Source organism: Eretmochelys imbricata, chromosome 6 (assembly GCF_965152235.1).
Source record: "Eretmochelys imbricata isolate rEreImb1 chromosome 6, rEreImb1.hap1, whole genome shotgun sequence".
Taxonomy (NCBI): domain Eukaryota; kingdom Metazoa; phylum Chordata; order Testudines; family Cheloniidae; genus Eretmochelys; species Eretmochelys imbricata.
The window spans coordinates 82,205,749-82,222,737 of NC_135577.1; the positions used below are offsets into that span (position 1 = coordinate 82,205,749).

Consider the following 16,989-nt stretch of genomic DNA (forward strand, 5'->3'; position numbering starts at 1 on the left):
TCAGAGTAGCAGCCGTGTTAGTCTGTATTTGCAAAAAGAAAAGGAGTACTTGTGGCACTTTAGAGACTAAGAAATTTATTTGAGCATAAGCTTTCATGAGCTACAGCTCACTTCACTGGATGCATTCAGTGGAAAATACAGTGGGGAGATTTATATACACAGAGAACATGAAACAATGGGTGTTACCATACGCACTGTAAGGAGAGTGATCACTTAAGATGAGCTAATACCAGCAGGAGAAGGGGGGAGAAAATCTTTTGTAGTGATTTTCTTTTTTTGTACCTGATACATACCATAATATGTACCCTACACCTTAAAGGGGATGGACTTTATCATATAGGTCTTCTCTAACTCTACCTATGATGACCCTTTAATATAGGTAACAAAAATAGTCATATGAAGACATAAAATTTTAGCTTAAAAACTTTTTTGATTTAAAGTTATTTGTGATGACACCTTAAATGTTTTACAATTATTTAGTTTATATTTTAAGTGTTAGAGAATTTGTCTCATGTAGCAAATGTGACAGATTTAAATTAAAAATTTACCCTCTAATTCGGTTTGAATCACCATGTTCATTAAATAAATTAATTATTTAGCATTAAGGATTGTCATTCATTAATGGGTGCACTGCTTTTCATATTTATTCAAGAGCAATAAAAATACATTCCTTTCTAAGCTAAAATGTACCATACTGTAATTCATATCACTAATGCGCAGATAAAGCAGTCTTGTATTCTGGTACTGTAGCAAAGCGAGACTCATCAGTGCAGCACCTCCTGCTGGTTGTCTTCAGAATTAGATCTTTTCCAGCACATGGAGCGCCCTCTGCAGGCCGGTGTCTTGCCTGCCACTGGCCCCATGTCCCTCCCAGACCCCAGAGCCCTTTGCCTCTGGGTTCTGCCCCAGCAGTACCCCCACAATCTGGGTCTCTCCTCCCAGGGCAACCCCCAACCTTCTAAACTCACTTTGCCTCAATAGCTACTGCCAATCATCATCTAGCCCATACTCACTGGGGTAGACTGCAGTCTGTAATGGCCACTCATCACTGGCAAGGGGTTAGGACCTGCTGCCTTTGCCTAACCCCGGGCTGTACCCCTGCAGACCCAATACCTCTGTAGGCCTTCAACAAGGCCTGCAGCGTGGGGTTTTACCAGGCTGGAGCTCCCGAGCTCCCTTGCCCTATTTCCCAGCACTGCTCCACTTCATAGAATCATAGAATCATAGAATATCAGGGTTGGAAGGGATCTCAGGAGGTCATCTAGTCCAACCCCCTGCTCAAAGCAGGACCAATCCCCAATTAAATCATCCCAGCCAGGGCTTTGTCAAGCCTGACCTTAAAAACTTCTAAGGAAGGAGATTCTACCACCTCCCTAGGTAACGCATTCCAGTGTTTCACCACCCTCCTAGTGAAAAAGTTTTTCCTAATATCCAACCTAAACCTCCCCCACTGCAACTTGAGACCATTACTCCTTGTCCTGTCCTCTTTTACCACTGAGAATAGTCTAGAACCATCCTCTCTGGAACCACCTCTCAGGTAGTTGAAAGCAGCTATCAAATCCCCCCTCATTCTTCTCTTCTGCAGGCTAAACAATCCCAGTTCCCTGAGCCTCTCCTCATAAGTCATGTGTTCCAGACCCCTAATCATTTTTGTTGCCCTTCGCTGGACTCTCTCCAATTTATCCACATCCTTCTTGTAGTGTGGGGCCCAAAACTGGACACAGTACTCCAGATGAGGCCTCACCAATGTCGAATAGAGGGGAATGATCACGTCCCTCGATTTGCTCGCTATGCCCCTACTTATACATCCCAAAATGCCACTGGCCTTCTTGGCAACAAGGGCACACTGCTGACTCATATCCAGCTTCTCGTCCACTGTCACCCCAGGTCCTTTTCCGCAGAACTGCTGCCTAGCCATTCGGTCCCTAGTCTGTAGCTGTGCATTGGGTTCTTCCGTCCTAAGTGCAGGACCCTGCACTTATCCTTATTGAACCTCATCACATTTCTATTGGCCCAATCCTCCAATTTGTCTAGGTCCCTCTGTATCCTATCCCTTCCCTCCAGCGTATCTACCACTCCTCCCAGTTTAGTATCATCTGCAAATTTGCTGAGAGTGCAATCCACACCATCCTCCAGATCATTTATGAAGATATTGAACAAAACCGGCCCCAGGACCGACCCCTGGGGCACTCCACTTGACACCGGTTGCCAACTAGACATGGAGCCATTGATCACTACCCGTTGAGCCCGACAATCTAGCCAGCTTTCTACCCACCTTATGGTGCATTCATCCAGCCCATACTTCCTTAACTTGCTGACAAGAATACTGTGGGAGACCGTGTCAAAAGCTTTGCTAAAGTTCAGGTGCCTTCCTCTTAGGCAACTAGCCCTTCTCCCTTCAGGGCTGGAGAGAGATTCCTCTGTTTCCTGGCCCCACAGCCGTTTTATCAGGGCCAGCTGGGCCCTGACTGGCATGGCCCCAGCTGTGGCTGCTTCCGCAATCAGCCTGGCTTGGCTGCTTTTCACCCTGTTCTCCAGGAATGGGGCAGCCACCCCACTACAGGTACCTTATGGCATTTTGGCTTTTATGAATTAAAAGTAATTAAATGAGTCATTTTATAGGAAAGCAGACAGTAAAAGATTAGATTTTTTATTTTAAAATCACAAAGCTTGTTTTAATTAAAAAATGACTCAGTACAAATAAGGGAAATAACAGAACATTATAGCATTATATTCTCACAGAGCTTGTGCCAAAACAATTTGTAGAGTAACTAAATGTTAGCTTCATACCATGTCTCAATCTATTTTAACAACGTAAATAGTCATGAAACCTGCAAAGGTTCCCATATTTACCCTAAGATGCACTATATTTTTCTATATTATCCTACCTACATGTCAACGTTTTGTTACATCTTTAAACAGAACAAGAATAGCCAGAGTAGTAAAACTAAATCCAGGCAGGTTTAGCTGGAACTGCATAGAGTTATGCATAGAGTCTTTAATGCCAAATCTCCCCAAAGTTTTCTCAGCTGGAGTTGAACATTTTAATTGAGACAATATGCAAAACAAGAAAACTGCTATGTGCAATTTCTTTGCTTTCCTGTATCATGTTGCTATATTATTTTACAGTCATGCCAACTGGCTGATTCTCATTTATACATAACCACTATGGAAGCGTAAAGTGTCACTCTTCCTTTGGCTATGTCTGTACTGCAATTATGGGGTTTGACTGTAGGTTGAGTAGACCTAGCAGAGCTAGCTTTAATCTAGCTGGGTCCCAGAGCAGTGATGCTTTGGCAGCACACACATCAGCATGGGTTGTACAAGCCCGCTCACAACCTTGGGTAATTACTTGTGGGGCTAGCCTTCACTGAAGCGCATGCTGCTAGAACTTCACTGCTAGTATGTAGAACTTCACTGCTTCACTGCTATATTAAAGCTAGCCTGGTTATGTCTACTCAAGGCTACATCACACCTGATGATTATGTCTACATGGTTATGTCTACATCACATCCCATGATTGCAGTACAGAGATATCGCATGAGGCTCCTTTGCTCTACCAGAGCACTGTAAAATGGCCTTAGGGAAGGAGGAAGATCTCAATATTAATGCAAAAGTGATAGTAATAAAATTATTATAACTTATTTTATTAGGTTGTTACTTGTTTTGCCTCTGTGGTGAATATTAAGACATAGCTACAAGTATGTTATCTATAAGATGCTTGAAAATATAACAATACATATTATATTTAGCTAGTTATGTTACAAAATGTTAACGCTAATCAAAGAAATTCCAGAAGATTTCTGCTTCTATCTCCTAAGAACAAGCAAATGTCAGGAAGATAAACCCTCCCTAATCCTTTATGGCCCTTAAAAGTGACTCAGAAAAGTTGCATTTTAAACTTTACCATGCTTTAACTTTATATTATTTTCTTTGTGATATGTTTAAAAGATTAATTGGTTATTGAAATTTGAGCTTTGTGCAAAATATTTAATAGACATTTAATTGCTATAACAAACAAATTGTAACTCTAAGAAGCTTGCGTTAAAAAGACAAACCAAGTAAAACATTCATGTCTTAGGAAAAGACCTAATTGTAAAAAGAAAGGTAGAATGTGTTGTCAGAACAATAAATCTAGGAGTAAAGTGAGCCCCGCCAAGCCCACTTTTAAACTTTTAAAACGTCAGGAAAAGTATATGTAGTTGGAAATGTTGCAAAACTTTTATGTACTTCTTAAATGTGTAAATGGCACACACTTTTGTGAAATGCTTACTCAAGAGTAAGCCAACCCCAGGAAAACCTCCTCAAGACTTCAACATGGATTGATGAGACAGTTAACTAACAGTTAACTAAGACATGGCACAAAGGGATTAGATTTAAACTCTTGTAATGATTTTACTGGGATATGAAATTGCTGCTGCAACTTAAAAAACTAACAGTTTATTAATCACCAAATAGTTAAACCAGGTATTCCTGGAGAGAAGACAGGGGCAAACATTGGTAAATAGAGAAATAGTTGGATTTAATTGTATTTAAGCTTTTTAATATTCATAATTGGCCTGTCTCAATACACCACATTGTATGGCTTATTCTAAGTAACTGATTTTAAATATTTTCTTCAATTTCATAGTTTTAGTTAAGATTACTGACTTTGCCCAACAGTAAACTAGCTAGTTATTTATAAAAAACCAACAGGATCTTCCCGCCCTTAAACAAATTCTTTTGCCCAACAATAAACAGTTTTAAGTTTCTAATAAGATACTAAGAATGGATTCACAATAATTTGGGAGAAATAATAGACCTTGGTCTCAAATTACCCAGAGACAAGTGCCTCACCAAAGGCAGGCTCACTCTCAAGGAAGTAATCTGTGTTAAAAGCTCTCCACAGAGAGACATACAAAACAGATTGTAATGGAAGTAAGAAATTTATCATTTGTGTTCTGTCATTTGTGTGGTTTGTTTAATGTTTTCTTTTTCTTTCTTTAATAATAAATTAGCTATGGTTAATAATTGCAATTATTTTCCTTAGTCTCAATTATGGCATCTCCTAGGTGTGTAAAAGAACCCCTTTGACTAAATAGTGGGAGTCACACCCCTGAGATGGCAGTAAGAGAAACAATTTGTAAGAGCTGGCCTACCACTTCTTTCTATAAACAAAATATTTTTAGTAATTTTTAAAATAAGATTACTTGACTTCCAACAATTTAAATATACCCCTTTCAACCCAAAGAGAATCAATTCCTACTATAGGTAATGTATAGCATCTACACAGTGCACTACCCATTATTGTCTGACCCTTACTTTGAAATGTGCTTTCTATATCTTAACATATTTCAATTTCTTTTAAGTGCAACCTTAACTCTGAATTTCCTGGGTTTGTCATGCCTGTTTGAGCAACAATTAGAGTGTTTGTTTATTTATTACTCTCAAGTTACTGATATAAACTCTCAACCCTAGCTTCCAGTTTAACTCTTTTATGTCTGGGAATTATTTGAAAAATATTCAAAAATGTATATATAAATACTAAACAAGAGACCCAAAGAGACTGCTACCATTTGATATCTATAATGAGTTGAAGAGATGTAGACTCAACCTTAAATCATATTTTTATGTTTAACAATTACAGCCAGATTCACTTTGAGCTTTGCAGTGCTCTACAACAGCACAAAGTAGCCAAAGAGTACAGAAAGTACTGATGAATCTGGCTCTTACTTTGCAACTGACTTATTGGTTTAGTTGTTTTGGGATATATATTTTACATTTTAATTATTTTTTTAAAAAATGTCTAGGCAAACTTACCAAGTAAACTTTTAGGATAAGAAACTCTGGAATTTGACTGTCATAGTTGTAAAGATATAGATTTTTTTTAAAAAAAATTATTTTGTGAATTTCTATCAAAGCCAAAAGGCAGACAGGGCAGGAGCGGCACAGAGGGGGAAGGAATGTAGGGGGAATGTGGAAGGATGACAGGGAGAAGGGGCAGAGAACTGGAATATGAAAGAAGGCAGTAGCCAACTGAAGTCTCCATCCTCCAAGGGAGGGGTTCACTTTATCCATTAGGAGTCCCATTTTAATTAACCTGATCCTGTCCACTGGAGCAGGATTTTCCAATAATGAAAAACACAGGAGCTAGCATGTAGACACCAAACCCTTAAAAGCAGTGACAGATGGAGCCTAGTATTCTACCAATGAGCCCTTGATACATATGTACAATCCTCCTCATTCAGCTTATGAATTTCAACCAAGAGAACTGCAACACACAAATTAGCTAGAAAGAAAGGAATGATTGATTGAGTTACCGCTAATATCACAACAGTGACCTGATCTATTTATCTGACCCATCTAGGGTCTAGATGATGATAATAATAATAATAATTAATAATAATTAGATAAAACAATCATTAGCTTAGTTGCAACATAGAATCATAGAATATCAGGGTTGGAAGGGACCCCAGAAGGTCATCTAGTCCAACCCCCTGCTCGAAGCAGGACCAATTCCCAGTTAAATCATCCCAGCCAGGGCTTTGTCAAGCCTGACCTTAAAAACCTCTAAGGAAAGAGATTCTACCACCTCCCTAGGTAACGCATTCCAGTGTTTCACCACCCTCTTAGTGAAAAAGTTTTCCTAATATCCAATCTAAACCTCCCCCACTGCAACTTGAGACCATTACTCCTCATTCTGTCATCTGCTACCATTGAGAACAGTCTAGAGTCATCCTCTTTGGAACCCCCTTTCAGGTAGTTGAAAGCAGCTATCAAATCCCCCCTCATTCTTCTCTTCTGCAGGCTAAACAATCCCAGCTCCCTCAGCCTCTCCTCATAAGTCATGTGTTCCAGACCCCTAATCATTTTTGTTGCCCGTCGCTGGACTCTCTCCAATTTATCCACATCCTTCTTGTAGTGTGGGGCCCAAAACTGGACACAGTACTCCAGATGAGGCATTACCAATGTCGAATAGAGGGGAACGATCACGTCCCTCGATCTGCTCGCTATGCCCCTACTTATACATCCCAAAATGCCATTGGCCTTCTTGGCAACAAGGGCACACTGCTGACTCATATCCAGCTTCTCGTCCACTGTCACCCCTAGGTCCTTTTCCGCAGAACTGCTGCCTAGCCATTCGGTCCCTAGTCTGTAGCTGTGCATTGGGTTCTTCCGTCCTAAGTGCAGGACCCTGCACTTATCCTTATTGAACCTCATCAGATTTCTTTTGGCCCAATCCTCCAATTTGTCTAGGTCCTTCTGTATCCTATCCCTCCCCTCCAGCGTATCTACCACTCCTCCCAGTTTAGTATCATCCACAAATTTGCTGACAGTGCTATCCACACCATCCTCCAGATCATTTATGAAGATATTGAACAAAACCGGCCCCAGGACCGACCCTTGGGGCACTCCACTTGATACCGGCTGCCAACTAGACATGGAGCCATTGATCACTACCCGTTGAGCCCGACAATCTAGCCAGCTTTCTACCCACCTTATAGTGCATTCATCCAGCCCATACTTCCTTAACTTGCTGACAAGAACACTGTGGGAGACCGTGTCAAAAGCTTTGCTAAAGTCAAGAAACAATACATCCACTGCTTTCCCTTCATCCACAGAACCAGTAATCTCATCATAAAAGGCGATTAGATTAGTCAGGCATGACCTTCCCTTGGTGAATCCATGCTGGCTGTTCCTGATCACTTTCCTCTCATGCAAGTGCTTCAGGATTGATTCCTTGAGGACCTGCTCCATGATTTTTCCGGGGACTGAGGTGAGGCTGACTGGCCTGTAGTTCCCAGGATCCTCCTTCTTCCCTTTTTTAAAGATTGGCACTACATTAGCCTTTTTCCAGTCATCTGGGACTTCCCCGGTTCGCCACGAGTTTTCAAAGATAATGGCCAATGGCTCTGCAATCACAGCCACCAGTTCCTTTAGCACTCTCGGATGCAACTCGTCCGGCCCCATGGACTTGTGCACGTCCAGCTTTTCTAAATAATCCCTAACCACCTCTATCTCCACAGAGGGCTGGCCATCTCTTCCCCATTTTGTGATGCCCAGCGCAGCAGTCTGGGAGCTGACCTTGTTAGTGAAAACAGAGGCAAAAAAAGCATTGAGTACATTAGCTTTTTCCACATCCTCTGTCACTAGGTTGCCTCCCTCATTCAGTAAGGGGCCCACACTTTCCTTGGCTTTCTTCTTGTTGCCAACATACCTGAAGAAACCCTTCTTGTTACTCTTAACATCTCTTGCTAGCTGCAGCTCCAGGTGCGATTTGGCCCTCCTGATATCATTCCTACATGCCCGAGCAATATTTTTATACTCTTCCCTGGTCATATGTCCAACCTTCCACTTCTTGTAAGCTTCTTAAACATAAAGTTTAACATAAACATAAAGTTTTTCAAATGTAGCAAAACCACAACATTTGAAGGCATTTTAACTAATAATTCAGAATGGTCTGTTATATTCAGTTAAGATCATTCATGCCAAAACAAGTGAGATAACAATACTAAATTTCTTAAATGCCCAACTTTCATGTTATAGCAGTCTCAGATGATGACCCAGCACATGTTGTTCATTTTAAGAACACTTTCACTGCAGATTTGACGAAACACAAAGAAGGTACCCATGTGAGATTTCTAAAGATAGCTACAGCACTCAAACCAAGGTTTAAGAATCTGAAGTGCCTTCCAAAATCTGAGAGGGACGAGGTGTGGAGCATGCTTTCAGATGTCTGAAAAGAGCAACACTCCAATGCGGAAACTATAGAATCCAAACCACCAAAAAAGAAACTCAACCTTCTGCTGGTGACATCTGACTCAGATAATGAAAATGAACATGTTGGTCTGCACTGCTTTGGATTGTTATCGAGCAGAACCCATCATCAGCATAGATGCATATCCCCTGAAATGGTGGCTGAAGCATGAAGGGACATATGAATCTTTAGCGCATCTGGCATGTAAAAATCTTGTGACACGGGCTACAAAAGTGCTATGCAAATGCCTGTTCTCACTTTCAGGAGACACTTGAAACAAGAAGTGGGCAGCATTATCTCTTGCAAATGTAAACTAACTTGTTTGTCTGAGTGATTGGCTGAACAAGAAGTAGGACTGAGTGGACTTGCAGGGTCTAAAATTTTACATTGTTTTATTTTTGAATGCAGTTTTTTTTACATAATTCTACATTTGTAAGTTCAACTTTCTTACTTGTATTAGGTGAATTGAAAAATACTATTTCTTTTGTTTTTTTACAGTGCAAAACCTTGTAATCAAAAATAAATATAAAGTAAGCACTGTACACTTTGTATTGTGTTGTAATTGAAATCAATTTACTTGAAAATGTAGAAAAATTCAAAAATATTTAAATAAATGGTATTCTATTATTGTTTAGCAGTGCGATTAATCACAATTAATTTTTTTTAATCGCTTGACAGCCCTTATTTTAACTCAAACTAAGTAACAGATTAATCAGTTAATTGCCAGTTAGTTAATTCTATACTCCAAGAGCATGTGTTGTAAAACTGGGATGTATACACTATATTAATCTAACAATAAAGAGGATGAATGAGAGAGAACTTTCTTTGACAGGGTAACAAGTCTTGTAGATGGGGGGGAAGCAGTAGATGTGGTATATCTTGACTTTAGTAAGGCTTTGATACGGTCTCGCAAAACCTTCTCATAAACAAAATAGGGAAATACAACCTAGATGGAGCTACTATATGGTGGATGCATAACTGGTTGGAAACCATTCCCAGAGAATAGTTATCAATGGTTCACAGTCATGCTGGAAGGGCATAATGAGTGGGGTCCCACAGGGATCAGTTCTGGGTCTGGTTCTGTTCAATATCTTCATCAATGATTTAGATAAAAACACAGAGAGGACATTTATAAAGTTTGGAGATGATAACAAGCTGGGGGTGGATGGATTTGTAAGTGCTTTGGAGGATAGGATTACAATTCAAAATGATCTGGAAAAACTGGAGAAATGGTCTGAAGAAAATAGGATGAAATTCAAAAAGGACAAATGCAAAGTACTCTGCTTAGGAAGGAACGATCAAATCTGCACACATACGAAACTGGAAATGACTGCCTAGGAAGGAGTACTGCGGAAAGGATCTGGGAGTCACAGTGGATCACAAGCTAAATATGAGTCAACAGTGTACACTGTTTCAAAAAAAGCAAACATAATTCTGGGATGTATTAGCAAGAGTGTTGTAAGCAAGACACGAGAAGTAATTCTTCTGCTCTACTCCGTGCTGATTAGGCCTCAACTAGAGTATTGTGTCCAGTTCTGGGAGCCACATTTCAGGAAAGAAGTGGACAAACTGGAGAAAGTCCAGAGAAGAGCAACAAAAATGATTAAAAGTCTAGAAAACATGACATATGAGGGAAGATTGAAAGATTGTTTAGTCTGGAGAAGAGAAGACTGAGAGGGGACATAATTTTAAAATACATAAAAGGTTGTTACAAGGAGGAGAGAAGTAAATTGTTCCCCTTAACCTCTGAGGATAGGACAAGAAGCAATGGGCTTAAATGGCAGAATGGGCAGTTTAAGTTAGAAAGTTTTTCCTAATGTCAAACCATCAGGGATGGTCTAGATAATACTTAGTCTGGTCATGAGTGCAGGGGACTGGACTAGATGACCTGTCAAGGACTCTTCCAGTCCTACAATTCTATTAACCCCCACTTAAAGTAAAAAAACCCTGAATTTAGCCTTATCTATGGAATCACAACAAAGGCCTCCATAATTAATCTGTTTTAACAACTGTACCTGCCTCTTATAAAGCAATGGACAAAACTTATCAGCATTTTAGAAACATATCCAAAACCAACATTCTAATATGTACACTATTATCCTCTATTTCATATAACAATATATTTGAATGCAAATTCAAATATAACAATATATTTGAATGTGCAAATTCAAAGATACTGTTTTTACCAAGGAAATGGTTAGCTTAGTTTGTCTTCCCAAAAGTGAAATCTATTTCTCATCTTGTTTCAAAAGCATTTTAAAATGCTAAACATGCAGTATAATTATGGCCTGTGTGTAAATCATGATTTCATAGAGGGCACAGGAATCGTGAAAATGCCCCCAAACCATGAACTTTTAAATATTATTTTTAAAAAGAAAATGTCTACAATGCAGTCTTTAATACAAAAAAATTACCTTAGCTAGTCAATTTCAAGTCAGAATGAATTTTACAAGTAACTTTAGTCAATTTTGTGACAGATATGGCAATTTCCTGTAATTTCTTGAACCAAACTTACTGAATTAAGTTAAACCTTCCTGAATTAAGTTTAAGTATCTTAGGAGTTCACTGTATTAAAAATGCAAATGTTTATGTATTATTGTGGGATTGTATATAACATCTCGTGGGGTGAAGGAAAGAGACATGAGTAATGTAAACCCTGGGAAGTGTTATAAGCTTCAGAGGACTATTTGAAACAATGTGTCAGACAAGAATGAACTTTTAAAGTTAAGTGGGTTTCCCAGGAAATCTCTAGGGCAAGGTGTGTGCAAATGTACCTCCTCCAGTTATGCAAGAAATCAGCTTTTTGAAGCTCTGCCTTGAGATGGGTCCTTGTCTGCTTATCACCTGGTTCATGAAAACAAGATCAGAGGCCAAACCATATAAAGGAGTGACTGACAGATTCACAAGTGTTCTTGTGCTGAGCGAAAGCTGTTATGAACTTGTAACCACAGGAAAACCCCTGTGTGGGGCTTGAAGGACTGACTCCTACCAGAGACTTTGCTGAAGTTGGGGGGTGATCTCTGGTAAGCTTATTAGCATGAGTGTAGGTTCTTTTATTGTTTTAATGTTTTCTCTGTAATGCTTTCATCTTAAGAATAAATGCTTGGAAAGAGCAGTGTGGTAAGTTATAACTGTGTGCAATTATGCTGTTTATAGCCTCTGAAGAGAAAGCAAAGCAGTCTGCTTAGGCAGTTTGACTTGCTGGGGAACTCACAGTGTAGGCAGGGAACTGTCTAGCCTAGAAAAAACTCTAGTCAGGAAGGAGAGAGATGCGGGTCTCCACCTAAGAGAGGCAACAACTGAGGAGCCGGAAGCCTGAGAGCAGGTGCCTTGAGTGGCCCTTACAGGGGGAATACTGGTGCAGTTGCCCTGCAAAGTGACAAATTTCAAGGACTAAATGTTACTTGTAAAATTCATTCTGTCCTTGAAATTGACTAAATTTACTTGTAAAATTCACTCCATGTGAACTCTGTGAAATTTAATACTTTGCCATTTACACAGTCATGAATTTTCTAAACAAATAACTCATGATTTACGTAGACTACCAAGTATAATCCCTAATTGCTTGCATTTCAACTATTGCACACATCTATAATAAAGATGATGCTATGCATTACAAAAACATTTCCCTATGTATCCATTTGCATCATACTACTCTGTGGGTGGATACTTTTGGGGTTAATTGGTTGTAGTACATGCTATAGAATTAAAAAAAAAACAGATTTTTTTTTTCAGACAGAGACATGGTTTCTAATAGACTGGCCTACTAGTCTTGATATAATCTTCAGCTGAGCATTTTAATACACTCTGTACGCCTGTTAATCAATAATTCTTTCTTTCCTACCAACAATGAGGAAGTTTTCAAAGCCTGCTCTTCCTCCATGGGTGCATCTCAGACAGAGGTTACAAAGGGAAAGATGCCAAATTTTCACCATTTCAAATACTTTGGCAGTGTACAACATTACACAAACTTCTCTGGGTTTCAACATGGATTCTTCCAGAGACAGTACCTTTGACATGCAGTCTCCATTACAAAAATAGAAATGTGTTCTCCTTATGAAAATTAGGATTTATATACTCTTCTATTATATTACATAGGGCTTTAGTGTTTATTGTTACTGAGTTTTTTCCAGATGAAGTCTGTGCACTGCAGAAGTAAAACCGTTTTTTAAAACACTGCCAGCCCTGAAAATTCCCAGATATCTGAAAGTGAAGCTGGGTTTTCCTCACCATACATCATCACTGGTAATAAAGATTCTACAGTCCAAATCATGTGTTCATTTATGCTTGAATGACCTCATAAACAATAAAGGTGACAATTTTACATCACCTCTTTTCATAGCAGAACCAAATTTAAGAGTTAAAGGCTATTTAGTTGTATGTTTAATTAGTGGTATTTGTTTACTATAAATATAACAAAGAACAAGCAGTAAGCTTTGAAATTCCTAACTCTGGTGGATGTGCATTTTGGAATCTGAATGTACTTTTTAATTGTGTGGCTGGTCATTCTCTCTCTCAAGGACAAATCAAAACTTTGGAGCTAAACACCTCTGAATTTTGAAGAACATGACATACAAATCTGAATTAATCCATGTGTGTCTTAATATTAACATCAGGGATATAAAATAGAAGATGCTGAACTTCTAATACATCTGCTCTTAAAAAGAAAAGGAGTACTTGTGGCACCTTAGAGACAAACAAATTTATTTGAGCATATACTTTCGTGAGCTACAGCTCACTTCATCGGATAAATGCAGTGGAAAATACAGTGGGGAGATTTAATATACACAGAGAACATGAAACAATGGGTGTTACCATAGACACTGTAACAAGAGTGATCAGGTAAGGTGAGCTATTACCAGCAGGAGAGAAAAAAATTCTTTTGTAGTGATAATCAAGGTGGGCCATTTCCAGCAGTTGACAAGAACTCTTGTTGCAGTGTGTATGGTAACACCCATTGTTTCATGTTCTCTGTGTACATAAAATCTCCCCACTGTATTTTCCACTGCATGCATCCGATGAAGTGAGCTGTAGCTCACGAAAGCTTATGCTCAAATCAATTTGTTAGTCTCTAAGGTGCCACAAGTACTCCTCTTCTTTTTGCGGATACAGACTAACACGGCTGTTACTCTGACATCTGTTCTTGATATTATGAGAGACAATGTAGTAAATTTAGTACATACCTCATAGCCAGGGCTGAAAGGAGACTGAGACAGCAAGTTGGAAAGAGGAAAAAGCAGAACAAAGTAGGAAAAAAAAGAAAAGAAAACAATGTTACTTTTGAACGAAGTATGAATATTTTATCATTTTACATTGAGGGGCTACTATGCAGTAGAACATAAAAATTGATTAGGTATTCAGATAGAGCTACTAGATTATGTAACCTACTCTTTGATCTTCAGATTATTAAAATTTCTGTTGAATAAGCAGCATACTATTACTAAGTTGAGAATGAAAAAAAAATCACTGTCAAAACTTTAGAATTCTGGATGGAGCTAGATTTTTTTAAAAACATCCTTTAAATGTAGACCCATAATCAATTATGAGCTCAAATGAAATAATTTAGATGCTTTACTGGATGATTTATGTATGCAGATGATATTTATGCTCATAAAGTGGAAAGTTAAAGTTTTCTCAGAGATCCATAAACAAATATACATTTACAGCACTATAAACAAGTTTCAAGTGTGATGGTACAAGGAAAATTAAAACATCATTCTGGCATTTCATGATTATTGTCTCTCAAAGACTTCCTTGTCAATTACGCATGTTGAAAGTAAAGAGATTTTTTTGCACAACTGCCTGCCCTCCAAACCAATGGCTTGTCTACACTCCCTTGTAGTTTGAACTACAAGGGCATGAATAGCAGTGCACACCAAAGTGCTGAATTGTAACTGCCCTGTGTGGAGGCTGAGGGCACAAACTAAAAGGTTCATAGTTTGCGTTAATGTGGTCCTCTTCAAACAGGACGATATTAATGCAATCTAGGAACCTTTTAATACATGCATGCAGTGTCCATACAGGGGAGTTACAGAGCAGCACTTTGGTGCGCATTGTTATTCATGCCCCTGTAGTCCGAACAGAGAAGGGTAGACATAGCCTAATCTTAAGTGTCTCAAACTAATGCTGGGTTCTTTCTGGTTCACACAAAAGTCTGACTTCGTAACTTTGTGAACAACTCTGGCTTTGGTACATTTCCAGGAGTAGACTCTAACTTACTCACTGTCAGCTGTGTTGGGTCTGCAGGGTAAACCGGAGTAAAAAGTAGTTAACATTTCTTTTAGTCACTAAAGCAAGCAGAACTTGAACACACCCAAAAAATCTGAACACACCCAAAAAATCAGCTCAGTAAGAAAGCTGTCACACTCTTTTATAGAGACTAACAAGAGGAGGAAGAGCTGGAGAGAAGACTTATGAGAAATGTATTAGATTCGGTGTGTCTGCACACCCACAATGGATAGAGAGAGCAGAATTAGAGGCAAGGTTGAATGTTCTGTGAAAACATGGCTTCTTAATACAGCATCTTCACATTTTCTTTAAAACTGCAGTCATCATTTTGCATACACAAGTTTTATGCATGCATTTTTAATGCTTAAATCCGGGCACACAAAAATGAGACTTTTTATATCTCTATTAGATATCTAGCTACCTGATTTTTTTTGTGTTCAGATGATTCAACTTATTATTTTTAGTGCCCATAAATGTTCTATGCCCATAGAACAGAGCAAACAGAGAGAAAAAAAAAACCATGGTGCCTGTCTTGCAGCATCTTACAATGACATCTAAGATGCAACAAAACAAGAATAGCGAAGAAACAAATGAGGGAGACAGACTGGAAGGAGAAAGGTTACATAGAAGTTACAGCTCGAGGTTAGTCGTTCGACTGAATATGGTGATGATGATGATGAATTTTAAGTTCTCTGGGACAGGGACGATGTCTTCCTTTTGTATGTACAGCACCTAATGCAATTGGACCCTGTCCAAATTAAGACTAGATCCTTGCAACCTGTCTCAAAACCAATGGATCTGGGTCAGGCTGGATCTGAAAACCACCTAACCCCTCTCAGGCTTGGGTCAGGTGAGGTCATCTCTGATCACTTCCTCCTGTCCATGGGATTGATGTAGCGGTGGCTGTGTGCGTCCAGCACCACCTTAAAGAGATCTGTGTGCACTGTGGCGTGAGTGTGCTGACAAGTTGTAGTGTCTCTCACTTGGCAGCATGCACGGTGCAACGAGGTAATGGCGGCCTGCAGGAGCAGGTCACATAGCCACTGCTGCATGAACCCCATGGACACGAGGCAGCCAGAGATGAATCATGGGCCTAAGCTTGCATGAAACCCTCACCAAGCTGAGTGCTAAGGACGAGATGGCAATGCTGACACAAGTTTGTGGGGAAGTGTCAGGTTTGGGACAGGCTTGGTCTGAAAGTGACTAGAACTCTCAGGTTGGGTTCAGGTTGGCTAAGTTTGGTCTGACTCTGGATTGACCAAGGCAGATCTTTAGTTGGGGCATTTAACTGCTATCACAATATAAATTACAACAAAAAATTGGCTTTAAGTGAGCACTGCAGAAAGAGAGAGTCCGAAGGAGAGATTAGAATGAAGAGTGCTACATAAGAACATAAGAATGGCACCTACTGGGTCAGACAAAAAGTCCATCTAGCCCAGTATACTGTCTTCCGACAGTGGCCAGTGCCAGGTGCCCCACAGGGAATGAACAGAACAGGTAATCATCAAGTGATCCCTCTCCTGTCGCTCATTCCCAGCTTCTGGCAAACAGAGGCTAGGGACACCATTCCTGTCCATCCTGGCTAGTAGCTATTGATGGACCTATCCTCCATGAATTTATCTAGTTCTTTTTTGAGCCCTGTTATGGTCTTGGCCTTCAAAACATCCTCTGGCAAAGAGTTCCATAGGTTGACTGTGCATTGGGTGAAGAAATACTTCCTTTTGTTTGTTTTAAACCTGCTGCCTATTAATTTCATTTGGTGACCCCTAGTTCTTGTGTTATGAGAAGTAGTAAACAACACTTCCTTATCTACTTTCTCTACACCAGTCATGATTTTATAGACCTTAAGCATATCTCCCCATCGTGTCTCTTTTCCAAGCTGAAAAGTCCCAGTCTTATTAATCTCTTCTCAAACTGAAGCCGTTCCATACCCCTAATCGTTTTGTTGCCCTTTTCTGAACCTTGTCCAATTGCAATATATCTTTTTTGAGATGGGGCGATCACATCTGCACACAGTATTCAAG

At 39.5% G+C, this 16,989-nt stretch overlaps 1 protein-coding gene across 2 annotated transcripts in view; it reads right to left on the bottom strand.

Moving 5' to 3' along the window:
- Window positions 1-16,989, bottom strand: part of PRKD1 (protein kinase D1) — a 299,918-nt gene that overhangs the window by 64,388 nt on the left and 218,541 nt on the right. Inside the window, exon 5 of one of the 2 annotated variants that reach the window (XM_077820323.1) lies at window positions 13,921-13,944. The exons of the other annotated variant lie outside the window; for it this stretch is intronic. Within the exon in view, the coding sequence (XP_077676449.1) occupies window positions 13,921-13,944 (24 nt within the window). The remainder of the gene's footprint in view (window positions 1-13,920; window positions 13,945-16,989) is intronic. 2 annotated transcript variants of the gene reach the window in all.